The sequence below is a fragment of the Panthera uncia genome (assembly GCF_023721935.1).
Source record: "Panthera uncia isolate 11264 chromosome C1 unlocalized genomic scaffold, Puncia_PCG_1.0 HiC_scaffold_4, whole genome shotgun sequence".
NCBI lineage: Eukaryota > Metazoa > Chordata > Mammalia > Carnivora > Felidae > Panthera > Panthera uncia.
Genome location: NW_026057585.1, coordinates 1,475,808 through 1,503,760, shown reverse-complemented (window position 1 = coordinate 1,503,760; position 27,953 = coordinate 1,475,808). Strand labels below are relative to the sequence as shown.

Below are 27,953 nucleotides of genomic sequence, written 5' to 3'. Positions count from 1 at the left end.
AAAGTATGTCTACAGACTGAGCTTGTGAAAAGCGTTGCAAATTAAAGATGAAGAAAATATATATGCCTGAGAAAACAAGTAAGACCTGGTGCTGGAGGAGACCAGCAGATAGGTTAGGCCACATATGGACATATTACTCTCAAAAAACCAAGGCACATTTTCCTGAAAATGTGTAAACATTTTGAAGTGGAAGAAAGAGAGGTGTTGACTCATACGCAGTGGCTTTGATGCTCAAAGAGTTAATAGGTCAAACTTCTGCTGAGAACAAAAGGTAGAAATGCTGTTGGTTCTAGCTACAGAGCTGTGGGTAATTTGGGGAAGTGTATGACTAAGAATGTATACATAAAATGATGTTCTACTTCTCTGAGACCCTAAAGTCAGAAGGCATAAATGTTCATGAAACTACAGAGCAATGTTACTACTTGGTCTGCCAATATCAGAAGCAAACTGAGGAATTTACCCAGGATTAGAGAACAGGTTGACAAATTAGGTCAGTATCTTGGGGGTGGGAGATTCTAGAGCTGCAGAAGGAGGTGAGACTGGTCAGGGAAACAAGAGAAGCTAGGAGAGGTTATGGGGCTGAGCAGAGAGGTTAAATTCTGGAAGCTGATGTTGATAGCACCTTCAAATGTGAGGGAGTGGGAGTGTCAAAGGACAGAAACTGAGAACATATATCACAAAAGTAAAAATATATTGTCAGTATGTGTGTGTATATGTATATATATAACCTTTAAATCAATGAATAAGAGAGGAATAGCCCAATGACAAGAAGAGAAAGGATAGGTACAGGATATCTGAAAGTGATGTACAAACAAAAATTCAAATACCATATTAATGAGGGAACTGCAAGGGTTTTTTTTTTTATGTTTTTGTTTTATTGTTGTTGTTTTATTTCTGAGTGAGAGAGAATGAGAGGACAAGCAGGGGAAGGGCAGAGAGAAAGGGAGACACAGAATCCAAAGCAGGCTCCAGGCTCTGAGCTGTCAGTGCAGACCCCAACACAGGGCTCAAACCCACAAACCACGAGATCATGACCTGAGCCAAAGTCAAATGCTTAACTGACAGAGCCATCCAGGCGCCCCAGAGAAATGCAAGTTTTTAAAAACTGAGATGTTGTTTTTGCCTGTTAGCTGGACGAATATTTCAAAGATTGAAAGTAACCTATATTGGTGACACTGGAAAAATAAACACTTTCATACCTATTTTGTATATTACAATAACCTTTCTAGTGTGTGACTTGGCAATACCTGTTAGTATTCTAAATATTTATATCCTACAACCTAGCATTTATATTTTTACCATTTTGAGGAATTTATCTCACAAAAACATTTCCACAAGTGCTCAGAAAAATATGTGCAAGGATACCCATTGCAATGTTGCTAAGAAATTTGAGGGGCTCCTGGGTGGCTCAGTTGGTTGAGCAACCGACTTTGGCTCAGGTCATGATCTCACGGTTTGTGAGTTCGAGCCCCTTGCCGGGCTCTGTGCTGACAGCTCAGAACCTGGAACCTGCTTTGAATTCTGTCTCCCTCTCTCTCTGCCCCTCCCCCACTTGTGCTCTGTCTCTCAAAAATAAATAAGTGTAAAAATAATTAAAAAAAAAAGAAATCTGAAACAACCCAAATGCCCACTAATAGTGAAAAAAAATCAGGGATATGTATGTAATGGAGTACCTACATACTTAGCAGCCATTAAAATGAATTAAGTCGATCTAAATGTATTAAAATAGAAAGATGTCCAAGGTATATTATTAAATGGGGAAAAAAGCATAAAATGAACATTATCTTGTAAATGATAATAATTATAATAAATATAGAAATTAAAGCTGGAAAAATCCACCGAACTATTAATAGTTTGTCTCTGGAGCATAGGATTAATAGGAGATTTCTATATTTTGGTACATATTTCTGTAATGTTTGAAGGACATCTATAATTATAAAAAAAACAGAAATATGCAGCAATTTTGTTTTAAGGTCCATCACTAAACAATGGTAGCTATCATAATGAGCAGCAAAGCCTGGTTTTGTTTCAGACTTTAGTTTTTCCTACCCTGAAAACACCTCTCCCACACAATTTGTGATTGTATGGTCAGGGCAAGAGAAATTTGGAAACAGAAAATTATTTTATTTTATTTTCCTCCAAGAATTAGTGACAGATTATTTTCTTCAATAATATTTTTAAATGTTTATTTATTTTTGAGAGAGAGAGAGAGAGAGAGAGAGACAAGAGTGCAAGTGGGAGAAGGACAGAGAGAGAGAGGGAGACAAAGAATCCAAAGCAGGCTCCCAGCTCTGAGCTGTCAGCACAGAGCCTGATGCGGGACTCGAACTCACAAATTTTGAGATGGTGACCTGAGCTAAAGTCCAACTCTGAACCGACTAAACCACCCAGATTCCCCCCACCAAATATTTTTAAATTGCTACATTTAGAATTTGGAAACTGAAAATATTTTTAATTGCTACATTTAGAATTTAAATTGCTACATATTATTTGGAAAAATAAAAGTGAGAGCTGGGACCATACCTCATTCTCCATTCTGTCCCCAGCATCTAGCAAATGAGTGACACATTATTGGGATTCAGTAAAATTTATTAAATATAGCACCTCTTCCAGAAGAGTTACTTTTCTAAAGGTTGATAATATTTTGAAAATTTATCTAATACTCAAAACAATTTTTTGAGTAGATAATATGTACATGGTACAATATAAACCACCCAATTTCTCATCTTGAAGCCCCAGAATAATTCTCTCCAGAAATATTCTGTATATTTATAAGCATATGTAAATACAGATAGACAAGTTTGCACGGGAGCGTGCATGCACACACATACATACACCCTATAAACGTTTTTTTGTTTGTTTTTTTTGTTGTTGTTGTTTTTGAGAGAGAGAGACCGAGACAGCACAAGTTGGGGAGGGGCAGAGACACAGGGAGACGGAGAATCCCAAGCAGGCTCTGCTCTGTCACGCCGAGCCCCACGCAGGTACCAGGAGATCATGATCTGAGCTGAAACCAAGAGTTAGAGTCTTAACCGACTGAGCCACCCAGGCACCCCTAAAAGTTTTTTGATGAACCAAATAAAACCTTAGAGGAAATAGTAAATTTCGCTATATATGAACACATGTAATACCTAATACTAAGTAAAATAGTTTAGACTTTTCTGATTCAAATGTTCTAAGTAAATTCTTTTTGAGAAAAAGCAAATTTTTGAGTTTCAACTGATCTTGTTGGTAAATAGTTCCCAAACTTGAGCATACATTACAGTCCCCCTAGAAGGGCTGGTTAAAGTTTCTGATTCATTAAGGCATGGATGAGGGTCCAAGAATTTGCATTTCTAACAATGTCCCACATGTCACCGTTAATCCAGAGAACCATTGCAGAGACCAAAAAGCTGGCTCCTGACCCATCTTCTACCAACCATGTGATCCACTTACAAGGTATTACTTGAGCTATTAACCTTGGCTGCCCCAGCCCTTGGAGAGTTGTGGAAATATTCTTCTACTGAACTGGGCTCCAATTTAATCTAGTGGATCATTTTCTCACTCACTATGGGAGTGTCTGAAACTTGATCATGTTTTAGTTGAACTATTCATGAAGCTTCTGAGTTCAGCGTGGGAGTGGGGAAGGGACAGAGCTACCAATCACTCTCCTTTCGCAAGAGGGCGTTGATAAAAAGGGGAGAGGCTGCCAAGAGATGTGCTTGAGCAAGAAGAGACTGCCCTGCCAACAGCCAGCCTTGGCTATCACTCTCTCAAGAGGTAAATAACTATCTGTATTGTCTTTCTAGTGAAGTTTTTATGGGAATAATTACAACAATCCTTCTGAGTTTTGTAGAGCTTCTCCGCAAACTTGGGAAGTACTAGGGAAATGACTGAGGGAAAAGTAAAGGGCTTTTATGCAAAAGTGAAACTTTACAAGGTACAATGTTGTTTTGAAACAAGCTTGGGGAACCCCTGTGGGTCCTATTGTCTAGAGGATGTCTTTGATTTTAGGGATTATAGTAGGAGAGCGTCATTATTGTATTTCTTCATCATCACCTCTCCCTTTAGAGTAAACTTATGGCCCGGACAGAAAAGCTGGGTCTTTTTAGGTTGTTTTTGTTGTCGTCTTGTTTTGGTTTTTGTATATTTATCTTTAAGAAATACAGGGCAACAGATGGGGGAAATGAAGTGATTTGAGAAGGCAACATAGGAAAGGAAGAAGGGATTAATCTTTCGGGGAAGTATCAAGTGAAAGTGGAACTAACATCCGATACAGATTTGTAACTGCTGTTGTTGTGTGTCCTACTTTAGCAGTACCAAACTTTACATAAACCGATAGATTCCTGCCCTATCTCCTTTTCCCTATTCTAGTCCTGAGCATTTCTGCTGCTCATCTCAAATAAAACAGGAACCTTAAGAACCACTTTAAAAATTCTAGGACATGGAAAAAAGGTTTTGGATTTATCTGCCAAGAAAAGTGACTTTACCTAAAAGGTCTTAAAGAATTTTTCTTTTTCTTTTCAAGAGAGAGGAGCATCCACAAGCTGGAGAAATGGGCAGAGGGATAGAGAGAGAATCTCAAGCAGGACCCATGCTCAGTACAGAGCTTGACACAGGGCTCAATTCCACAATATTGGGATCACGACCTGAGCTGAAATCAAAAGTCTGATGCTCACCCACCCAGGCACCCCTGCCTAAGAGGTCTTAGAGGAAAGGAAACTGAATATCCAAGGCTGCAATAATTTGTGATTTTTTTTTTTTTGCATTCTAAAAAACTTTTTACATAATTTTGTATTCAAAATCTTGCTTTTTTTTTTTAAAGAGAAACGTCCAACTTGTATAAACTTCAGGCCTTATAAAACCTAGATATGATCCCTGAATATGAAAATAAGAGCCAAGAGCATGCATGGCATACTTGGAACCAAAACAACATCAGCCTTTTTCTTTCCTTTTCCTTTTTTAATAAGAATGTATTTTACTTTTTTTTTAATTTTTTTAACTTTTTTTTTAATTTATTTTTGAGACAGGGAGAGACAGGGCATGAACAGGGGAGGGTCAGAGAGAGGGAGATACAGAATCTGAAACAGGCTCCAGGCTCTGAGCTGTCAGCACAGAGCCTGACGCGGGGCTCGAACTCACGAACCGCGATATCATGACCTGAGCCAAAGTCGGCCGCTTAACCGACTGAGCCACCCAGGTGCCCCTGTATTTTACTTTTTGAGGTGGAGGGAGGAAAGGTATCAGCCTAACAGGATCAAAATTAGCTTATTGGAATTTAGCATCTGTGAGTGAGAAGTTTGAATAAGTGAACTAGAGACCTTTGATTCAAAGTTCAGAAATTCAAGGGGCGCCTGGGTGGCTCAGTCGGTTGAGCGTCTGACTTTGGCTCAGGTCATGATCTCACGGTTCATGAGTTTGAGCTCCCCATCGGGCTCTGTGCTGACAGCTCAGAGCCTGGAGCCTGCTTCAGATTCTGTGTGTGTCTCTCTCTCTCCCAAAATAAATAAACATTGAAAAAAACAAAAATAAAAAAAGCTCAGAAATTCAGATTCAATGAGATAAGGAGGAAAATCAGAGATGATTTTATGTTTTCCAATTTCCAAATGCTGAACGTTTTCCATCCCTCTGCAATATTTGAGGCTCTTGGTAACACACCTCCTTGAATTATCTCATCGCTTCAATTTCATGACTCTCCATTCTTCAGGTGTTCCTACTATAACTATTCCATCTGTGGTTTCTAGCTCTCTTTCCTCCACCGTAGAAGCAGACATTCCCTTGTTTCAAATTCTCCTTTGGCCATCTCATCTACTTCTATGATTTCAACTACCCTGCATCTGGGTGACTCAGCTCTAAAGATCTTGCTCTTCTTTACTCCTAAACTTCAGTCCCACATTTCTGCCTCTTGAGCATATCACACCAGTGCCTTTAAATTCAACCTACTCCAAACTGAACTCATCATATTCCCTTTGAATATCTGCTAATTCCTAAAATAAATTGTTCTATTAATGGCAGCATTTTTCTTTCAGCCATCCAAAGTCAAACCCCAGGTCATCTTTATCACTTCTTCCTCCCATATGTTCATCTAATGTATAAGTCATGTCAAATCCTTTCTCATCCATTCCTTCCTTTTTGTTACTATGTTATCCTAGTTTATACTTTTCTTGCCTCTTGCTAAGACTGTTACAACTCCTGGGGCGCCTGGGTGGCTCAGTCAGTTAAGCGGCCGACTTCGGCTCAGGTCATGATCTCGCGGTCTGTGAGTTCGAGCCCCGCGTCGGGCTCTGTGCTGACAGCTCAGAGCCTGGAGCCTGTTTCAGATTCTGTGTCTCCCTCTGTCTCTGACCCTCCCCTGTTCATGCTCTGTCTCTCTCTGTCTCAAAAAAATAAATAAACGTTAAAAAAAATTTTTTAAAAAAAAGACTGTTACAACTCCTTCTAATTGTTTTCCACCCTATGGTGTCTATTTGCTGTCTCCAATATCTTTTATATATTGTTGCCAGCTATCTTTTTAGAGCATGGCTTTGATGATTTACCTTCCTTCCTTCAACAAGCATGAATTGTATATGCCCAATATTCCCGGCACTGATACAGATACTAATTCATTTATGTAGGTATACTAAACAGCTACAATGTGCCAGCCCTGCCATAGGCACTGAAGCTATGTCACTAATGGGACACAGACTAAGGCTTAGAGCTTACATTCCAGTTAGGGTCAGTGGGAGGTACAGTAAGATATGGCCCCTGCTCTCACTTATCTGTTCTAAATCCTTCAATGGTTCCCCCATGCCTGGAAAAGAAAATTCGAATTCTTTATGTTGACTTTCAAGACTCATTATGATTGTTTTTCCTCCCAAGTTTTTATTTAAATTCCAGTTACTTAAAAATATGGAATGCTTCAGGGCATTCCCTGGGTGGCTTAGTCAGTTGAGTATTCAACTCTTGATTTCAGCTCAGGTCATGATCCCAGGGTGGTGGGATCAAGCCCCATGTCGGGCTCCATGCTGAGCGTGGAGCCTGTTTAACATTCCCTCCTTCTCTCCTACTTCCCCTCTCCCCACTCACACGTTCTCTCTCTCTGTCTCTCTCTCTGTCTCTCTCTCTCTCTCCCTCTCTCTCAAATAAAGGAAAAGAAAAAAGGGGGGGGGATGGAAGGCTTCATGAATTTGTGTGTCATCCTTGCATAGGCGCCAGGGACTGGAATGTTGAGTGACACAAAGATGACACAATTTATAATTCAGGCAGGGCAGAAGTGGGCGTATCCAATGATGGTAGCCGCGGTGCCCAACAAAATCATCCAGTGCCAGCAGTGCCCTAACCAGACTTCTCCTGTGCTGAACATGACTGTGGTTGGTTCCCAATGCCTCGTCTCCCTTCGTTTCTGCCTGTTTTTTTTTTTTAATTTTTATGTTTATTTATTGCTGACACAGAGAGAGACAGAGCATGAATGGGGGAGGGGCAGAGAGAGAGGGAGACACAGAATCAGAAGCAGGCTCCAGGCTCTGAACTGTCAGCATAGAGCCCGACGCAGGGCTCGAACTCACAGACTGTGAGATCATGACCTGAGCCAAAGTCGGACACCGACTGAGCCACCCAGGCGCCCCTGATTTCTGCCTATTTTATAAGACCAATTCTACTTCATTCTGGAAGCTGACTAGCCTCTTCCTTGCAATAAATACTTTTTTTTGCTCAGGTGAGGGACATTGTTTCTGTTGCTTGCAACAAAGAATCTTGAGTGATATAAAAGTATTCTTTCTTCCTCTGGACTTGGGGAGGAAGAGAGAATGTGAAGAGGGAATATAAGAGGTCTGGATTTATTGGGGCCATTCTTGCTACTATAGGAAATCAGCCTGTGTATAAACTCAACATAGAAGAAAGGTGGGACTGTGAAATATAATAGACATATCAAGGCAGAACCCTGGTAACACCTTGAATCTCTGGATCCAGCCATAACTAAAGTTAACTTTACTCTGGACTTCAGCCTCATAAGTTAATAAATTCCATGTATTGTTTAATATCACTCACGTGAACTTTTTGTCACTTGCAACCAAATGCATCCTACCTGATACCTTTTCATTCCGTCTTTGAAAAGGAATCCTTTGCCTGATTCTGCAGTAGGCTTTTAGCTATTCTACTTCTCTTCTTTCTTTCCCAGTTGAACTCCTCATAAATGATGTAAAATCTTAGTGTCTTCATTTCCTCACTGCCCTTTCCTGCTTAATCCACCGAAGGCTGGATTACTTCTTTACCACTCTGCTGACACTATTTTCTTTGAGATCACCAATAGTCTTTTCCTGTCTTAACTCAATGCCACGTTCTCAAAGTCATTCATTTGTTCAGCATTTTTTACATGCCCACTTTAGCAGAGTGTAGTGCTACATCCACTCATTGAACAGATATTTATTGAATAGCCAATATATCCCAAACTTTTAGTATAAAAAACAAACAAATCCTACTTTCAGGTCGGATTACTATTTTGTCACAGAAGACAGACTCTGAAGTAATCGTAGTAAACCATAGTGAATATTACTAGAATATCTCCCTGGAAAATTAACATTTAATCTAAAGCCTAAAAGTTGAATATAGAAGGATGGAAATAATACAAAGAGAATATTAATGACAAGGCTTAGAGGCAAAGGAGGATCATGCAAAAGTCACGGAACTGTGAGAAGTCCAGCATTTCTGGGTCACAAAGTACGAAGGAGAGAGTGGCAAGAAACAAGGTTAGATCAAATTATGGAGAGCCTTGGAACCCCATTAAAAAGTTTGAAGACTGTAGGCAGCTGGTGACAGATTTTAATCAGAAGACTGATGGATTTCCATTTATTAAAGACCACTTTGTGGTTTGGAAGGGAACACAAGTATTTTCAGGAATTCTGAGAGTATTTGCAGGAGTCTGGTATTTGATGACCTAGAGTACAGTGATGACCATGGGAATAAAGGGAATTGAGAAAGAAAGAAAGAAAGAAAGAAAGGAAGGAAGGAAGGAAGGAAGAAAGAGTTGACTTGAGAGATAATTTTGGAAGTAGGCCCAAAAGGATATTAATAGATGTAGGGAGTAAGAAGCTACTGAAATGTGGAACACAAGAGTTCCACATGACCCTGCTCTGAAAAGCACTGTAGAAAGGTGAGGAAATCAATAATGTGATATATATGTACATGAGATATTAAGGGGAATACAAATATCTACAAATTTTCCCACATTTCCAGCTGCCAGGAGGAGCCCCAGACTAGTTTTTCTCTTACCCCAGTCTTTTTTTTTATAAGCATTTTCTCTAAGTTTATTTTGAGGTGGGGGAGGGGCAGAGAGAGAAAGAGAGAGAGAATCCCAAGCAGGCTCCACGCTGTCAGTGTGGGGTTTGAACTCACATAACCATGAGATCATGACCTGAGCAGAAACCAAGAGTTGGACACTCAGACTGAGCCACCCAGGCGTCCCATCTTTTATCCTCAGTCTCAAAACCACTTCCTTACAATTCTCTGCCAAAGGTACAATTCTGCCCATCGTGAAGACAATTACTGATATTGTTTCCCAGAGCTGCTTAGCTCCCAGCTGTCCCAAACTAATCTTTTATGAAACAAGCATTCTCTCTGTGTTCCCAAAAGATTCACTAAACCATTTTTTTTTTTTTTCAAAACAAATCTGTTTGCATTTTCTTTCTCTCTAGGCTTGGAGGATGTTCAGGGTTCTTTCTTTCATGATGTACTTCTCATGGGTTACTCAGAAGTTCCCTCACTAGGGTTATCTAACTGCAGATCCCTTAGAATCAATGTCCCTCCACTGGCTTTACAGCACTGAATCCAAGTCTACCTCCAACCACTTTCTGTTAAGGTAACTTCCTTCCAGCAGGAATCCCTTTCAGGCTAGATCCTCTTTCGAATGATGCCCGGGGTTGGTCCCTATCTATGGGGTCATTATCTGGCCCTCAGGAAAAAAAAAAAATTCTCCTTGATCAATCTCAATTCTGCCTTCTTTTATTTTAAAGTTTTTTTTAAGTTTATTTATTTATTTTGAGAGAGAGACAGAGAGAGAGACAGAGTGCATGCACGCCTGCAGGGTAGGAGCTGAGAGAGAATCCAGAGTGGGCTCTACCCTATCAGCCCCATCGAGGGGCTCCATTTCACAAATCATGCGATCGTGACCCGAGTTGGACGCTCAACTGACTGAGCCACCCAGGTGCCCCAATTCTGCCTTCTTTTCTGTTGCTACAGGCTGCTTCAGCCAACTTCTTTCTTTCATTTTATCATAGTAAGAGCACATAACGGGATTTACCCTCTTAACAAATTTTTTAGTGTGCGATACATTATCATTACTACTGGTACAATGTCGTACAGCAGATCTCTAGAGCTGGTTCATCTTGCTTAACTACAATTTTATGCCTGTTGATTGATAACTCCCCATGATGAGTGATGTTCAGCATCTTTTCATCTGCTTATTGGCCATTTGTATAACTCCCTTAGAGAAATGTCTACTCAGATCCTTTGCCCAGTTTTTTAAAAAGTTTATTTATTTTGAGAGAGGGAGAAAGAGAGAGAGAGAGAGTGCAAGCAGGGGAGGGGCAGAGAGAGAGGGAAAGAGAGAATCCCAAACAGGCTCTGTGCTGTCAGCACAGGGCTCAAACTCACGAACTGTGAGATCATGAACTGACCCGAAATCAAGAGTCGGACACTTAACTGACTAAGCCACCCAGGAGCCCCCCGTGCCCAATTTTTAATTAGGTTATTTGTATTCCCTTTATTTAGTTATAAGAATTCTTTATATATTCTAGATAGAAGTCCCTTATCGGATATATGACTTGCAAATATTTTCACCCATTCTTTGGGTTGTCTTTTCACGTTCTTGATAGTGTCCTTTGAAGAACAGAAGTTTTAAACATTTTTTTTTCAAATCTCTTTATTTATTTTGAGAGAAAGAGAGCATGAGTTGGGGAGGGGCAGAGAGGGAGGGAGAGAGAATCCCCAGCAGGCTCTGCATTGTCAGCGCAGAGCCAGACTTGGGGCTCAATCTCATCAACCATGAGAGCATGATATGAGTCAAGCCAAAACCAAGAGTTGGTCGCTCAAGTGACTGAGCTCCCCAGGTGCCCCTAAATGTTTTTCTTTTTTTTAACTGAAGTATAGTTGATACACAATGTTACAATGTTACATTAATTTCAGGTATACAACAGTTAGTGATTTGACAAATTTATATGCTAGTGCTTTGCTAACCACAAGTATAGCTACCACCTGTCACCATAAATGCTATTACAATACCACTGATTATACTCCCTATGTTGTCCCTTTTATCCTTATGACTTAGTCATTCCATAATTAGAAGCCTGTACTTCCCACTCCCCTTCATCCATTTTGCCCATACCTCACATCCCTCCCCTCTGGTAACCATTAGTTTGTTCTCTATATTTATGGATATATTTCTGCTTTTTATTTGTTTAATTCTTTGTTTTTTAGGTTGTTTTTTGGGGGTTTTTTGTTTGTTTTTTTTTTTAGAGCCCACACATAACGAATCATACGTTGTTTGTCTTTGTCTGACTTATTTCACTTGGAATAATACCCTCTAGGTCCACCCATGTTGTCATAAACAGCGAGGTCTCATCCTTTCTGTGGCTGAGTAAAATCCCATTTTATATACATATATACACCACATCTTTATCCATTCATCTGTTGACAGACACTTGAAAAAGTCTTAAATTTTGACAAATTCCAACTTACCTATTTTTCTCTGCTGTTGCTTGTGCTTTTGATGTAATAGCTAAAAATTCTTTGCCAAATCCAAGGTTATGAAGATCTACTCTTTTGTTTTCTTTTAAGAGCTTTGCAGAGTTAGGTCTTTGATCTATTTTGAGGTAGTTTTTATATATGGTGTTAAGTAAGGGTTCAACTTCATACTTTTGCATGTGGCTGTCCCGTTGTCCCAGCACAATGTTTCTTTCCTCACTGAATGGTGTTGGCATCCTTGTCAAAAATCGGTTGACAATAGATATATGAGTTTATTTCTAGACTTCCAAATCTATCCCACCTAACTATATGTCTATCCTTGGGCTAGTGCCACACTGTCTTAATAATGGTAAATTTACAGTGAGTTTTGAAATCGGGAAGTGGGAGTTTTCTGCTTTTCTTCCTTTCAGTGTTGATTTGGTGGACTAAGTTTTTTTTTTTTTAATTTTTTTTTTAACGTTTATTTATTTTTGAGACGGAGAGAGACAGAGCATGAACAGGGGAGGGTCAGAGAGAGGGAGACACAGAATCTGAAACAGGCTCCAGGCTCCGAGCTGTCAGCACAGAGCCTGACACGGGGCTCGAACCCACGGACCGCGAAATCATGACCTGAGCCGAAGTTGGCCGCTCAACCGACTGAGCCACCCAGGCGCCCCAAGTGGACTAAGTTTTAATAACCAAAATTGATCCCTTCTGGGATGTACTTCATTTTTCATTAAAAGATGGGAATGACAGGGGCACCTGGGTGGGTCAGTCAGTTAAACGTCCGACTCTTGATTGTGGGTCAGGTCATGATCTCACAGCTCGTGGAATCAAGCCCCACGTCAGTCTCTGTGGGTCAACGAGATCCTGCTTGGGATTAGCTCTCTCCCTCTCTCTTTCTGCCAATCTCCTGCTCTCTCTCACACACACACACTCTCTCTCTCTCTCAAAATAAAGAAACATATAAAAACAATGGGAATGACAGCACAGTTAAACATAGTAATTAGAAAAAATAAAATAATTTTATGTTCATACCCAGTAAGTTAAGACTCCAGAACAAATTAGTTACAATATGTACTCTTAGAATTTGGAAGAAAAAAAAAATCTTAGAGAAAGATTTGGATGTAACACAGAATTGGGCTGTTCAAGGTAGCTTTCCCTGGATCTTACCAGGCAAGGAAGCTCTAGTTGATTTCTGAGCTATACATGTTTGCTCATGTTTTGCCTTGGAGTATTTTTCCAGAGGTTTTATGCTTTTATGTGTATATATTTTGAACATCACCCATACTAACTTTATCAATTTCATAAGTGCTTCTTAAATAAGCCTTGCTTTTTTTTTTTTTCAAATCTCCTTTGGTTTTGACATGTTATTAAGAAAACACACACATACATATACAAACCAATCAACTTGTTTTATCCTCTTTTGTCTAGGAATATGACAAACCTGAAGATCCCTGAGGAGGTAGCTACTGCTCTACAAGGGTAAAGAAGTGTGTGTTCCCATGGATGATTCGAGCCTGTCCAGCAGTATTGATGTAGACAAAGGCTTTGCCATCGCCTTTGTTGTTCTTCTGTTTCTGTTCCTAATTGTGATGATTTTTCGGTGTGCCAAGTTGGTGAAGAACCCCTATGAGGCCAGCTCCACAACAGCAGAACCGTCGCTGAGCTGAACTATGAAAAAGCCTGACAGACTCCTCCTCAGGGGAGATATTAAATCTTCTATACAGGTGTTTATGATCTGGACTTCATATTGGTTCCCCTCTCTGTGTGTCAGCCTTCTCACTCTGGCATTCCACAATAGGCACAGGAGGGTGAGTTGAGAATAATAAAAAGGATGAAACACAAGCCAGTTTATATTCCTATTCAGGGAAATGGTTACAAAGTGGGACAGAGACAGGTTGAACTCATTGATTAAAATAAGGCCATGGGTTTCAATTCTCCAGTATCAAATGTCCTTAAGATAGTTGGACATAATTTTTGATGTAATGCAATACAATATAATAATGCTGGGGCACCTGGGTGGCTCTATTGGTAGAGTGCCTGACTCCTGATTTTGGCTCGGGTCATGATATTGTGTTTGTGGGCTCGAGCCCCACATCAGGTTCTGTGCTGATAGCATGGAGCCTGCTTGGGGGTTCTCTGTCTCCCTCTCTCTCTGCCTCTTCCCTGCTCATACACTCTCTCTCTCAAAATAAATAAATAAAAATTAAAAAAATAATGCTTGGAAGGCCCACCTAAAACCAGAATTCCTAGAGGTGGTCCTAGAAGATCCCTCTGGTTGTGCAAATATAAGGCCAGCAGGAACCAATTGTTCTTTGATAAGAGTCTAACAGGACCTTTTTAGTGTGTGAGGTTTTAAAAAAATCTGCTACCCTTCTCAAGTGGACAGAGCTGTGTGGTAGAGGGGGAGCAATTTGTCTTCAGAGAATCCCTTAATCTTTCTCAATCCCACATTTCCTCATTTATAAAATAATATCTAGTAGATTGAAAGGGGCCCTCCAAAAGATACGTCCATGTCCTCCCCTGGAAACCTATGAATGTTTTTACATATTTGGCAAAAGGATCTTTGTAGATATAATTAAGAATCTCAAGATGAATTCTTCCTGGATTAGCTGGGTGAGCCCTAAGTCCAATGACAAATGTCCTTTGTAAAAGACAGACGAGAAGATACAGAGAGACAGAGGAAAAGGCCCTGTGAAGACAGAGGCAGAGATTGGAGTCATGCAGCCACAAACTAAATAACACTTGGCTGGAACCAACAGAAGCTGGAAGAGGCAAGGGAAGATTCTCATCAGAGCCTTTGGAGGGAGCACAGCCCTGCCAACACCTTGATTTTGGATTGCTAGCCTCTAGAACTGTGAGAGAATAAATTTCTGTTGTTTTAAGCCAACGAGTCTATGGTAATTGGTTATGGCAATCACAGGAAACTCATATGTAATACACAACGATGATGGTGGTAGTTATCATGATCAGTCCAAGAATCTTTTAAAAGAAAACAGAAAAGGCACTCCTGGGTGGCTCAGTTAGTTAAGAGTCTGACTCTTGATTTCAGCTCAGGTCATGATTTCACAGTTTGTGAGACGGAGCCCCAAAGAACCTGCTCAAGATTCTCTCTTTCCCTCCACCACTTGTGCTCTCTCAGAAAGAAACAAAGGAAAAGAAGGAAGGAAGGAAGGAAGGAAGGAAGGAAGGAAGGAAGGAAGGAAGGAAATTATAATCTGTACTCTCCAAAGTCTGAAGTTAGGGAAATTTGGTAGACCATCGCCAACTGGCAGGAAAGCGCATAAGAGAATTCACTAGAAGGAGAGGGGGCATCTAGGCCATGGATCAATGCTCAACACAGGTTTTGCTGAAGAGGATTGAGTCTGAGTCTGTCCCAGTAAGTGATAGAGATAGTGATAGTGAAAACTCTTAGGTCTATACTGGCCAAATGTTCTAGGTAACAGTAACTTAGCATGTGGATGTGAACTAAGACAGCCATAACCTTGGAAGCTAAGTGTGGGGCATCACTTGGGCTTGTGCGGGAACTTGGACCAGCATGCAGTCCCTTCAGAGAAGACATGTATTCATGGGACAATGCTGAACCAGACTTTAGCAGCAATACTAAATGGTATGGAGAAATAAACAGTCATGCACTGTTACCAGAGACTTGATAGTTGTTTCTGTTTTCTGACTCCTTGAACCAGAACTGCCCTCTCCTTGGCCTGAGTAAGTTCCCAGGGTTATTTGAAAATTGAGGCAGGGAAACCAGAGCTTTGAAATGGAGATACTAGACTATGCCTTCACCAGAACAGAGTGTGCTATATTGGATAAACTAAGGGGAGAGAGCAAGAGAGGGAGAGAGAAAGGTGATTTGTACACTGATTTGATAAAAAGAAATTCAGGACAAGGTGCAGGTCAGGGTAAAATGGAAGCAGATTAAGACTGATGTCAGTATTAGGGGCTCCTGGGTGGCTCAGTCAGTTAAGCATCCAACTTCAGCTCAGGTCATGATTTCTTGGTTCATGAGTTCAAGCCCCATATCAGTCTCTGTGCTGACAGCTCAGAGCCCGGAGCCTGCTTCAGATTCTCTCTCTCTCTCTCTCTCTCTCTCTAAAATAAATAAACATTAAAAAATTAAAAACACACACACACAATTGATGTCAGTACTGGAAGGCTACCATGTATTCCCCCATCAAAATCAGATAGTAACCTTTCCCCCACCCCTTAAAAAAAAAAAAAAAAAGGCAAGGTGAACACATGATTGATGAGAGCATCAATATGCAGTCACTAGAGAGTCACAGGTTTGACTATTACCTGACTTTCTACAGTAACCTATATGAGAAAAAATTGCATCAGTCAGAAGTGAATTATCTGTGGAAGGAAAAAAAAAAAAAAAGAGTGACCCAAGGCAAAGTCACAGCCAGTGTGAATGCTGTTCAGGGGAGAAAGCAGCTTAGCCATTGGTCAGTAGAGTATTTACAGTCTCAATGGCTAGATAGTCCTTGGCGTGTACACTCAGGGAGTTGAAACCCACATAATTTGGGTCTGTCTGGTTTTATTATTCATATCATCTCTGTTAATCTGATGTCCTTAAACATTCCTTTCACTCAACTTAAACTGGCAGCTTACAGATCTAAGTGGTCTGTGAAGTTTTATTGGCTAGACCCTTTCCAGTGTTTAAAATCTACAAAGTGGGTGTGGGTGTGTGTTGGGATCCATATGTGTTTTTTTGAGTTGATGTTTTAAAATTATTATTATGAAAGTAAAAAAGGCACATTGTAAAAATGTTTTTCAAACATTACTTAAGGGTAAAAATGCAAAAAGTTCCTAGACACTGCCTTGTTTCCTAATCCTTCTATTCAGAGGTAATTGAAGTTAAGGTAGTATTTTTTTTTAATGTATGTGTGTGTGTCCCTCCAGGCATGTTCCTTTTCTTTTCATTTTTAATGTCATAATTTTGAATATACTATCCATTGTCATGTTTTAAAATTCAAAAGGTATAGGGACATCTGGGTGGTTCAGTTAGTTAAGTGTCCAACTCTTGATTTCAACTCAGGTCATGATGTTATGGTTTGTGAGTTCAGGCCCCATGATGGGCTCCATGCTAATGGTACAGAGCCTGCTTGGGATTCTTTCTCTCTGTCCCTCTCTCTGTCTCTCTCTCTCTCTCTCTCTCTCAAAAATAAATAAACTTAAAAATTTTTTTAATTCAAAAGGTATAAAGTAGTATACTGTGAAAACCCTTACTCCCGTTCTTATCTGCCACCTTCCATTTGCCCTCTTCTCAGAAACCAGTATTAATCTCTTATGTATCCTTCCAGTAATCTTTTATGTATATGTAAGGAAAATATATTTTTAAATGGATTATTTACACAAATAATAGCATGCTATATACCATGTTCTACACCTGCTCTTCTCATTTAATAATGTTTCTTGGGCGACTGGGTGGCTCAGTTGGTTGAGTGTCTGACCCTTGGTTTTAGCTCAGGTCATGATCTCACAGTTTGTGAGTTTGAGCCCCACATCTGGCACTGCACTGGCAGTGCAGAGTCTGCTTGGGATTCTCTCTGTCCCTCTCTCTCTACTCCTCCCCAGCTCATGTGCTCTCGCTCTCTCTCTCTCTCAAAATAAATAAATAAAAACTTAAAAAGCATTTAATAATGTTTCTTTTTTTTTCTGGTGAACTCCTAAACTAACTTTCTTTCTTTCTTTCTTTCTTTCTTTCTTTCTTTCTTTCCTTTCTTTCTTTTGCTTTTTAATATAATTTATTTTCAAGTTAGCTAACATACAGTGTATACAGTGTGCTCTTGGTTTCAGGGCACATTCCCATGATTCATCGCTCACATATAACACCCAGTACTCATCTCAACAAGTGACCTCCTCAATGCCCATCACCCATTTTCCCCTCTTCCCCACCCCCCTCCATCAATCCCATTTGTTCTCTGTATTTAAGAGTCTCTTATGGGTTTGCCTCCCTCTCTATTTGAAACTATTTTCCCCTTCCCTTTCCGCATTAATAATGTTTCTTAAAGATCACCCCATATCAATGCACAAAAAGCTTCCTTTTTTAAAAAACATAGTTGAAGAGTATTCCATTGTTTGAGTGTGCCATAATTTGTTTAACCAACACCAGCTGATGGAAATCTGTTTTGTTTCTAAATACTTTGCTATTTCACACAATGTTCCAGAAGATAATTTAGCACTTACATCATATCAAAGGTATGAATATTCAAATGTATTCAATTTCTAATATATGTAGTTTAATTCCTAGAAGTTGAATTGCTGATTTAAAAAGTATAGCAGAACATTTAAAAAAATTTTTTTAGAGAGAGAGAGAGAGCATGAGTGGGGAGAGGGGCAGAGGGAGAGAGAATCTTTACATATATATTTTCTTTTAATATTTATTTATTTATTTATTTATTTTGAGAGAAAGAGAGAGAGAGAGAGAAAGAGAGAGAGAGAGAGAGAGAGAATCCCAAGCAGGCCCCATGCTGTCAGTGCAGAGCCCGGTGCAGCACTTGATCCCACAAACTGCAAGACAATGACCTGAGCCAAAATCAAGAGTCAGTCATATAACTAAGCCATCCAGGTACCCTGAGAGAGACGGAGAGAGAGAATCTTAAGCAGGCTCCAAGCTCAATCCCCCAACCCTAGGATCATTATCTGAGCCAATATCGAGTTGGACGCTCAACTGACTGAACCACCCAGACATCCCCAATATTTTTTTAATTAGTTGTCAACATTCAAAACTCAAACGCTTTCATATGAAAAAATATTGATTTTTAAGCTCACTTGAAAAATTGGAAATCCAGCAACACCGTATCTATGACATAGAGCAAAAATTAGCTGGAGCTAAGTAGCAACTGTCCCCTTTGGTGAGACACGTATTTCTCAGGTGACCACAGTCCTCACCCACCCCATTTGGCTCCTTTACATTACTTTCCTGATGCCTAAAACCCTTGGAGTTTTTAATCCCCATATTCTTTCATTTTGATTCTGAGATCACTCAACATTGTTTAGATTATGATTTAATTTCCCTTAAGTCTGTCTGTAGGAAAAGGATCATTTGACATTCCAAGGTTTTGAACCCTGTGCTACGATTTCTCATGCTTAAGTATTAAGTAGCACATGGTTGTGATTTTTCAATGCATCACAAGGGATTACAGGAATGACTGTGCTGAGCACACCGTGAGTATTCCAAGCGGTATAGCAATTATTTATTACTTTATACTATTAAATTGGCAATAAACTGTCTACTTCAATTATTTGTACGTTTTAATAACATGAATCATTTATATCAGGAGTTAATCATTTCTTTTTTTTATATTTATTTATTTATTTGTTTGTTTATTTATTTATTTATTTTTGAGAGACAGAGAAAGAACATGAGCTGGGGGAGGGGCAGAGAGAGAGGGAGACACAGAATCCCACGCAGGCTCCAGGCTCCGAACTGTCAGCACAGAGCCTGATACAGGGCTTGAACCCACGAACTGTGAGACCATGACATGAGCTGAAGTCGGACACTTAACTGATTGAACTCCCCCCCAGGCGTCCCCCATTTCCTTTTTTTAAAGATATTCCACATACATTGGTTCCCTGCCCGTATGTCAATCTTCAGTTAAATTCAAGGAATACATGAAGATTTTTATTTTAATTTAAGTTTATTTATTTTGAGAGAGAGAGAGACAGTGCAAGGGGAAGGGGCAGAGAGAGAGGGATAAAGAATCCCAAGCAGGCCCTGCACTGTCAGCACAGAGCCTGATGTGGGGCTCGAAACCACGAAGCGTGAGATCATGACCTGAGCAGAAACCAAGAGTCAGACGCTTAACGACTGAGCCACCAAGGTGCCCCAGTTCTTGATTCTTTCTTTTTTTTTTTAATGTTTATTCATTTTTTGAGAGAGAGACACACACACTGAGTGTGAGTGGGGGTGGGCAGAGAGAGAGGGAGACACAGAATCTGAAGCAAGCTCCAGGCTCTGAGCTATCAGTACAGAGCCAGACACGGGGCTCGAACTCATGAACCATGAGACCATGACCTGAGCCAAAGTTGGATGCTTAACCAACTGAGCCAGACAGGTGCCCCAGGACTTGATCATTTCTGACAAAAGTTAGTCTCCAGAGCTTGGCTCCCTAAATATTGGGGCCCTACCCTAGAAAGGATTACACAGCTCAAACCTGCCTTTCCTATAGTGATTCTCGAATTTGAGCAAACAAATTACCTGGAGATCTTATTAAAATTCAGATTCTGATTCAGTACATCCCGAGTGGGGTCAGAGATTTAGAATGTCTAACAAGCTCCTTGACTGCATGTTGAGTGCAAGGGTCTTAGAAGACACCTCCTGGGGCACCTGGGTGGCTCAGTCAGTTAAGCAGCAGACTCTTGATTTTGGCTCAGGTCATGATCTCATGGTTTGTGAGTTTGAGCCCTGCATCAGGCTCTGTGCTCACATCAATGGAGCCTGCTTCAGATCCTCTGTCTCCCTCTTTCTGCCCCTTCCTTCCTCGTTCTCTCAAAAGTAAATAAATGTCTAAAAAAATTAAAACAAACAAACAAACAAAAAGAAGACACTTCCTAAGTCCCTCTGCTGATTTCTACCAGACTTCTTGAAGGCAATGAAGAAATCAGTTTGGATATGATACCCTAAATAGCTCCTGTTTCTCTTCAACATTGTCCATTCTTCATTGTCTCCCCGCAAACCACCCCCTCCAGACACACAGCAGAAAGCTGAAAGAATCTAACTAATAGAAACATAATCAGGACAGAACACATTTCCCTTCATTTATCACACATGACAGGGCACCACATGTACAGGGCAATACGTCAGATGTTAGGGGAAACAAAGATGATTAATGATTAAGACAGGTCCTTAGTCTGGGGTGCCTGGGTGGCTCAGTCGGTTAAGTGGCTGACTCTTGATGTTGGCTCAGGTCATGATCTCCGTTTTGAGTTCAAGCCCTGAATCCGGCTTTGTGCTCACAGCAGGGAGCCTGCTTCAGATCCTCATCTCCCTCTTTCTGCCCATACCCCACTCACACTCACTCTCTCTCTCTCAAAAACAAACAAATGTTAAAAAAAAAATTTTTTTAAAGACAGGTCCTCAGCTTTAAGTTGATCACTAACCAGCAAAGGAGATAAAGACATATAGAGGTAGCTCACAAGTGGAAGGAATTAAGGTAATGAAACAGAGACAGAAGTTAGTTCAGCAGAGGGTGAGTGATAGCCTAGATACAATGATTTTTTTTAATTGAAGTATAATTGACATACAATATTACATTAGTCTCAGGTGTACAGCAGTGATTTCCCAATTCTATACACTACAAAATGCTCACCATGATAAGTGTAGTTACCATCTGTCATGATACAAAGCTATTACAATATTAACTATATTCTCCAGGCTGTACTTTTCATCCCCATGACTTTCTTATTTTATAACTAGAAGTTCATACCTCTTGTTTTTAATTTTATTTATTTAAGACCTCTCTACATCCACTGTGGGGCTTGAACTCACCACCCCAAGGTGAAGAGTCGCACTCTCTTCCCAGTGAGTCAGCCAGGCGCCCTGTATAGTCTGTACTTCTTAAATCCCTTCACCTGTTTTGCCCTCCCCTCGGGCAACCACCAGTTTGTTCTCTATATTGATGAGTCTGTTTCTGTTTTCCATTTGTTTTTTTAGATCCCACATATAAGTGAGATTGTATGGTAGGACAGTGTTTCTTAAAACTCTGGTCCCCCCTACCTGTAGCATGGGCATCACAGGGAAAATGTTAGATGTGAAGATTCTCAGACTGCACCCAAGTCTACTCCAAAGGTGGTGTGGGGGTGGAATCTGTGTTTCAACAAACCCTCAAGGTAATTCCGATACATGATAATGTTTGACAACTGCTGGGTCTATGAAAATTTCACAGAGGAGGGGCGCCTGGGTGGCTCAGTCAGTTAAGCGTCCGACTTCGGCTCAGGTCATGATGTCATGGTCCGTGAGTTGGAATTCTGCGTCGGGCTCTGTGCTGACAGCAGCCTGGAGCCTGCTTCGGATTCTGTGTCTCCCTCTCTCTGACCCTCCCCCTTTCATGCTCTGTCTCTCTCTGTCTCAAAAATAAATAAACATAAAAAAAATTTCACAGAGGAGACATTTGAGGTGGACCCTTAGAGAATTCATATTATAGCAGACAGAAAGAGAAAGGCATCCCAGGAGATCACAATGAATGAAGGTATGGAGATGAGAAATTGAAATGTGTAAACATGTTGGGGAAATAGCGCTTAAGCAAGTATGTGAAGGGAAAACATGGGAAATGTGGCCAGAGAGGCAAATGAAGGCCAAATTTTAAAGAGCCTCAAATTTTATACTGTAAAGTTTGAACTTTATTTTATAGACATAAATAAAATATAGGTTTAAAGCAGGGGAGAGACAGTGATCAGAACTGTATTTTAAAGCTCTGTGTGGGACTGGTCTACCATGAGGCTACCAATTAAGAGGCTAGTTAGTCTGGCAAGAAATAAGAGGTAAATACAGTAGAATTAAAATAGAAAAGAGAGAAAATATATGTCAAACATTTCCAAAGTAGGATAAACAAGCTGTATTGAATAATGGTTTAAGACCACAAGCTCTAGGGCCAAACTGCCTGGCGCTGACACTTTTTAGCTCTGTGCCTTTGGGAAATATAACTGTTTGTCTCGGTTTTCTCATCCACAGAAAAGATCCAATAATAGTTCCTACCTCACAGCACTATTATGAGGACTAAATAAATGAATAACCGTAAAGTGCTTAGAACAGTGCCTGGTATCAAGTAAATACTCAATAAATATGGGGTGTGTGTGTGTGTGTGTGTGTGTGTGCGCGCGCGAGTGTTTTTTAGGGAGTAATGTGTCTAAAATTTCTAGTTCAAGTTAGAAAATAATACCATAAGATGAGTTGGGAACATGCTGAATTTGCAATGTCTAGAGGACACCTTCACTTTTCTGGACCTCATTTCCTAGGGTCTTAGCAATTGGAAACAGGCGCTCACAGTAGTCCCAGGAAACTAGTGGACAGGCGAAATGAGCACAGATAAAGGGGAGGTTATCAAGGCTGCCTGGGTCCCGTTTCCAGTCTTACACAGAAGATCTGGTTTGTACATTTATTTATTTTTTTTATATTTTTATTTTTGAGAGAGAGACAGAGTGCAAGTACAGGAGGGGCAGAGGGAGAGGGAGAGGGAGACACAAAATCTGGATCAGGCCCCAGGATCCGAGCTGTTGGCACACGGGCCCGATGCAGGGCTCGAACTCACAAACCGTGAGATCATGACCTGAGCCGAAGTCAGACGCTCAACTGACTGAGCCACCCAGGTGCCCCTCTGGTTTATGCCTTTTATTTTTATTTATTTATTTTTAATGTTTATTTATTTTTGAAACAGGGAGACAGCATGAATGGGGGAGGGTCAGAGAGAGAGGGAGACACAGAATCTGAAACAGGCTCCAGGCGCTGAGCTGTCAGCACAGAGCCTGACGTGGGGCTCGAACTCACGGACCGCGAGATCATGACCTGAGCCGAAGTCAGATGCTTAACCGACTGAGCCATCCAGGCGCCCCAGGTTTGTGCCTTTTAAATGAAGTTAGGTGTCATTAATGTAAATATAGCTGAACAAGTTAGAGCAATAATGAGATAATGTAGTCAATAGTGCTGGCTCATCAAATACGCCCAATTCTCTCTCTTTCCAAATGTGAAACATGACTGATCTTCCTGGCCCCCTTGTGGTTGGGTAGGGCCCTATGACTCAGTCAGGCCAATGAGTTGTTAATGAGAGTGTCCTGAATCACTTTAATTGCCAATATGAGACCCTCTAGCAGTCTCTCCCTCTGGCCTGACTTACTTATCAGCCTGGGTTCCTGAGTAGCTATCCTAGCAGAGCTCCAAAGTCAACTTTCTAGAGATGATTATGCAGTGTGAGCAACAAGTACAGTTTTTGTTTTAAAGTTTGGGAGTTGTTTGTTTCCACAACACTATAGTCTATCCTGATGCAGATACTATTTTAAGACCCATTAAATTCTAGGGGCGCCTGGGTGGCTCAGTTGGTTAAGCATCTGACTTCGGCTCAGGTCATGATCTTACGGTTTGTGGGTTCGAGCCCCATGTCAGGCTCTGTGCTGATAGCTCGGAGCCTGGAACCTTCTTGGGATTCTGTGTCTCCCTCTTTCTCTACCCCTACCCTGTTCTCTCTCTCTCTCTCAAAATTAAACATTAAAAAAAATTTTTTTAAAGACCTATCAAATTCTTAAAAATTAAATAGACACTTAACATCCAATCCTAATGAGGGTGTGGGGAAACATACTTTCAGAGATTTGCTAGGAGTAAAAATTGTTTCAACCTTTTCAAAAAGTAATTTGACAGCAGATTCTATTAAAATGAAAAGAGGTACATATATATACATATATATGTGAATATATATGTATGTGTGTGTATATATTTTAACTCAGATTCCATTATGGGGAATCTCTTCCACAGAAATAAAAGTACTACTTCAAAAGCACGTTAATGTTTATTGTTGCATTATTCATAATGAATACATGCTGTAGTGAGAGCATCTTTCTAATTATGGTTTATCCACACTATTAAGTATTATGCAATTATGAAAAAGACAAATGTTGACTTCAAAGGATATCCACATGTGAAATAAAAACTAAACAAAACAAATCCACATTTAGGGGAGGCTGGCTGGCTCAGCAAGCAGTGCATGCGACTATTGATCTCAGGGTTGAGCCCTGCATTGGGTGTAAAGATGACTAAAAAATAAAATCTTTTTAAAAAATCCAGATTCATGACCTTGTAAGTACAAGCCTAGAAAACTAAGCTATTTTACCTCAAAGCAGCAGGTGTAGTGATGAGAGGGGAGGAGAGGATATTGTCACGTTTGTCTTATTCTATCTTGATATTCCTCCACTTGTTACAATTTGTACCACTTCATAATATAACAAACTAAAGTGAGAAAAACACCTAAACCTAACGGTTTGCTGAGTCTTTAAACAGTAAACTTAGTGTGACTGCCAGTGTTTGGGGGTGGCGGAAGAGGTGGAGCTTCGAGAATATACTCTAGGCCACGCCTACTTCACCCGCCCAGTGGCCTCTCACGTGTGCCCTGGAAGGCTCTCCTTTGACGCATGCGTACTTGCCCGAGGTTGCCTGGCCTTGGAGGGGCGCTCAGAGGCTTAGGATTTGACCCCGGCAGGCTACCGTCGTGGCGACCGGAACGGCACCTGAGGTTTGCTTCCGGGCGTCTCTTTTGCTTCCCTTTCCCTCCCTCCCTCACGCTTCATCCCCTCCCCCTGCTCCCTTTACCGTACGGTTTCGTTCTTCCCCGTCGAGGCCGACCCCAGAGTCTCGAGTCTGGGGTCTGGTTGGTGAAAAGAAGTGTTGTAGTTGGAAGCAGGGAGGTGTAGGAAGTACTGTTAATTGAGGTATTTGGAGATCAGGGGCCCGTCTGGAATGTTTTGTTTGTGGGAGGAGGTTGGGCGAGGGTGGGAAGGAAGTCTTCCCCGAGAGGCGAGCGGGGGCGGGGTTGAGCTGGGTTTGCGGGGTGGGTGGGACGCACCCCCAGAAAGGGTAGCGCGGGGGTGGGGTTGGTGTGTGGGCAAAGGAAAAATGGAGGCGGTGAGAACTGGTCTTGGGGTCGCACGGCATTCTGGCATCAGTTTTGCTCCAACCGTTTGATCAAAAAAGCAGTTAACACTAATGCGTAGGCTATTTGGATTGTAGTTTTTAGGTAGCCACATTTTATTCCCAGATTGCTTTAATTTTCCTTTGCTTTTGGGAAGCCTCTTTGCTTTTGTATGCATAAGTGTGAATAGACTTTAAAAAGTAAGTTTCCACGTGGAAGCAAGGTAATGTAAAGCGAACAAGTAATTAAAGAGAAAACAGTGAATTATAAACCAACGCCCCCCCATCCAAGTGGAGGTATTTGTTCAAATTAGGCATAGCATGCAAACAAAGATTTCTCTCTTTAGTCAGTTAAGGAACACAGGTCACAGAAATACCTTCCTCAGCAAATTGGTTCTCTTCTGTTAACTAAAACATTATTTTTTGGTAGCCTCTGTTGCGTATCATATGTTTTCCATGTCCTCACGCTTTTAAACCTTATCCAGGCCCATCTTCTGTAGAATAAGATCGGTACAAAATCTTAACATCGGATACAGGGGAACAGAGAGGGAGAACATAGAATGGAACCTAATTGTATTTGAATGAGAAGTAGTAGTGTAGGAATGAGTTTTAGAGACTGAAGTTTGGCGGTTATAATAATTGCAAAGGTAATCTTAGTTTTCTCTTCCATGTAGGGGACAACAGCATGTCTTCCATCCCTGGGTGCATTGGTTTGGGTGCAGCCGCAGCTGCGGTGGAGTCTGATGAGATCGCAGAGCTGCAACAAGCAGTGGTTGAGGAGCTGGGTATCTCAATGGAGGAACTGAGGCAGTTCATTGATGAAGAACTGGAGAAGATGGACTGTGTACAGCAGCGAAAGAAGCAACTAGCAGAGTTGGAGACGTGGGTAATACAGAAGGAATCTGAGGTGGCCCATGTTGATCAGCTCTTTGATGATGCATCCAGGTGAGGACTACACGGAAAATCGGAGATCTCCCCTTGGCAGACATTTTAGAAGTGTAATTGCTCATGACGTTGTGCCAGTCGCTTTATTCTTTACAAGGTACAGACGTGTAGGACCTTTCTGTTTCTCAAAGGTTATGGCCAACAATCTGACCTCACGGTCGCCAGGGTGGCTCAGTCATTTGGGCATCTGACTCTTGATTTCGGCTCAGGTCATCATCTCTCCCATCGTGGGATCTGGCCCCATGTTGGGCTCTGCACTAATGGCGTGAACCGACTTGGGATTCTCTCCCTCTCTCTCTGCCCCTGCCCCAAACCCTGTCTCTCTTTCTTTCAAAATAAATAAATAAATAAACATTTTAAAAAATCCGACCTCACAACCACCCGTTATATGTAGAATATTCATCTGTTGGAAGCCAGTGTATGGTCTACAGTAGAATGGTCAAGGTCTTGAGTCTTTTCCCCTTCTTTCTCCTGTACTCTGCTTCAGAACAACTGCACAGTTTTCTTAGTAGGATAATCTAGGGAGTGAGGATTGTAAGTCGTTGCTGTCTTATGAAACTGTGGAACATGAGCCCTGTATCTACTCATAAATTCCCAGAAGATTGGTGCCTAGTATGCCTTAGTTGTCACTTAGAACACATTTTCATATAGCAAGGTAAATGATGAGATATGGGTAATGTGCTTTCAGGTTATTTTGGATTTTGTTAGGGCCTAGTCTGAAACCACTATTTAAACATATTTTAATGAGAAAGGCATTTTATTATTATTATTATTATTATTAAGTTTATTTTTGAGAGAAAGAGAGAGACAGAGCACCAGCAGGGGAAGGGCAGAGAGAGAGAAGGAGAGGGAGACACCGAATTTGAAGCAGATCCTGGTTCTGAGCTGTCAGCGCAGAGCCCGATGTGGGGCTCGAACTCATGAGCCGTGACATCATGACTTGAGCCGCAGTTGGATGCTTAACCGATTGAGCCCCCCAGGTATCCTGAGAAAAGCATTTTAAATTCTAAATGGAGACACTATGGAATATGGCCTGTTTAAATTGAGGTCAGTGTATACTTAAATGTATATAAATTCTGATGGCGTTTATACCTATTTCTGCTGGCTTTGACCTTTTCTACATGTGTTCCAATATTAGGGCAGTGACTAACTGTGAGTCTTTGGTGAAGGACTTTTATTCCAAACTGGGACTACAATACCGGGACAGTAGCTCTGAGGATGAAGCCTCCCGGCCTACAGAAATAATCGAGATTCCTGATGAAGATGATGATGTCCTCAGTATTGATTCAGGTAAGAGATAAGGCTCTGGGTAGAAAAATCTCAGGATTGAAATTGAGACACAGGAAGACAAACAGATAAAAGAAGAGAGCAAAAATTGTTGTCACTAACTCCATATTCTAAACTGTTGAACTTGCCCATTACCAAAAAGGAATAGAACATTATTAGTATCATAGATGTCCTCTACATGCTACTTTCTGATTAAATGACCTTCCTTTCCCCATTCTGTGTCACCTCTATTCTGAATTCCCTTCCTTTTCTTTTTAGGTGGCATTTGCACCTATATATATATTTCAAAACGGTAGATTGTTTGGTTTTGTCTATTTTTGAGGGGTTTTTTAATGTATCATTTACAAACTATAAAATTTACCCACTTTAAGTGTAGAGTTTGAGTTTCAGTAAATTTATAGAGTAGTGCAGTCTTCACCACAGATGTTTG

General features: G+C 40.9%; 2 protein-coding genes across 8 annotated transcripts in view; both read left to right on the top strand.

Annotated features, from left to right (window-relative positions):
* The first annotated feature begins 3,659 nt into the window (after window positions 1-3,659).
* On the top strand, window positions 3,660-15,753 carry CTXND2 (cortexin domain containing 2). Of its 3 annotated transcripts, none has more exons than XR_007454618.1 (3): window positions 3,660-3,759; window positions 13,108-13,403; window positions 14,336-15,753. XR_007454618.1 is itself a non-coding variant. In XM_049616342.1 (2 exons), the coding sequence occupies exon 2, from the start codon at window positions 13,179-13,181 to the stop codon at window positions 13,344-13,346; it is 168 nt and encodes a 55-aa protein (XP_049472299.1). In that variant the 5' UTR covers window positions 3,660-3,759; window positions 13,108-13,178; the 3' UTR covers window positions 13,347-15,744. The 3 variants fall into 3 exon arrangements, 1 of the variants encoding a protein (XP_049472299.1); XR_007454617.1 differs by having other exon boundaries at window positions 14,332-15,752; XM_049616342.1 differs by having other exon boundaries at window positions 13,108-15,744.
* Window positions 15,754-24,715: 8,962 nt separating this feature from the next.
* Window positions 24,716-27,953, top strand: part of SETDB1 (SET domain bifurcated histone lysine methyltransferase 1) — a 34,506-nt gene continuing 31,268 nt past the window's right edge. For 2 of the 5 annotated variants that reach the window (XM_049616334.1, XM_049616332.1), the window contains exons 1-3: window positions 24,909-25,092; window positions 25,966-26,236; window positions 27,375-27,526. In XM_049616334.1, coding sequence (XP_049472291.1) covers window positions 25,977-26,236; window positions 27,375-27,526 — 412 coding nt within the window. In that variant the 5' untranslated portion in view covers window positions 24,909-25,092; window positions 25,966-25,976. The other 3 variants (XM_049616333.1, XM_049616336.1, XM_049616337.1) reach the window with 3 other exon arrangements.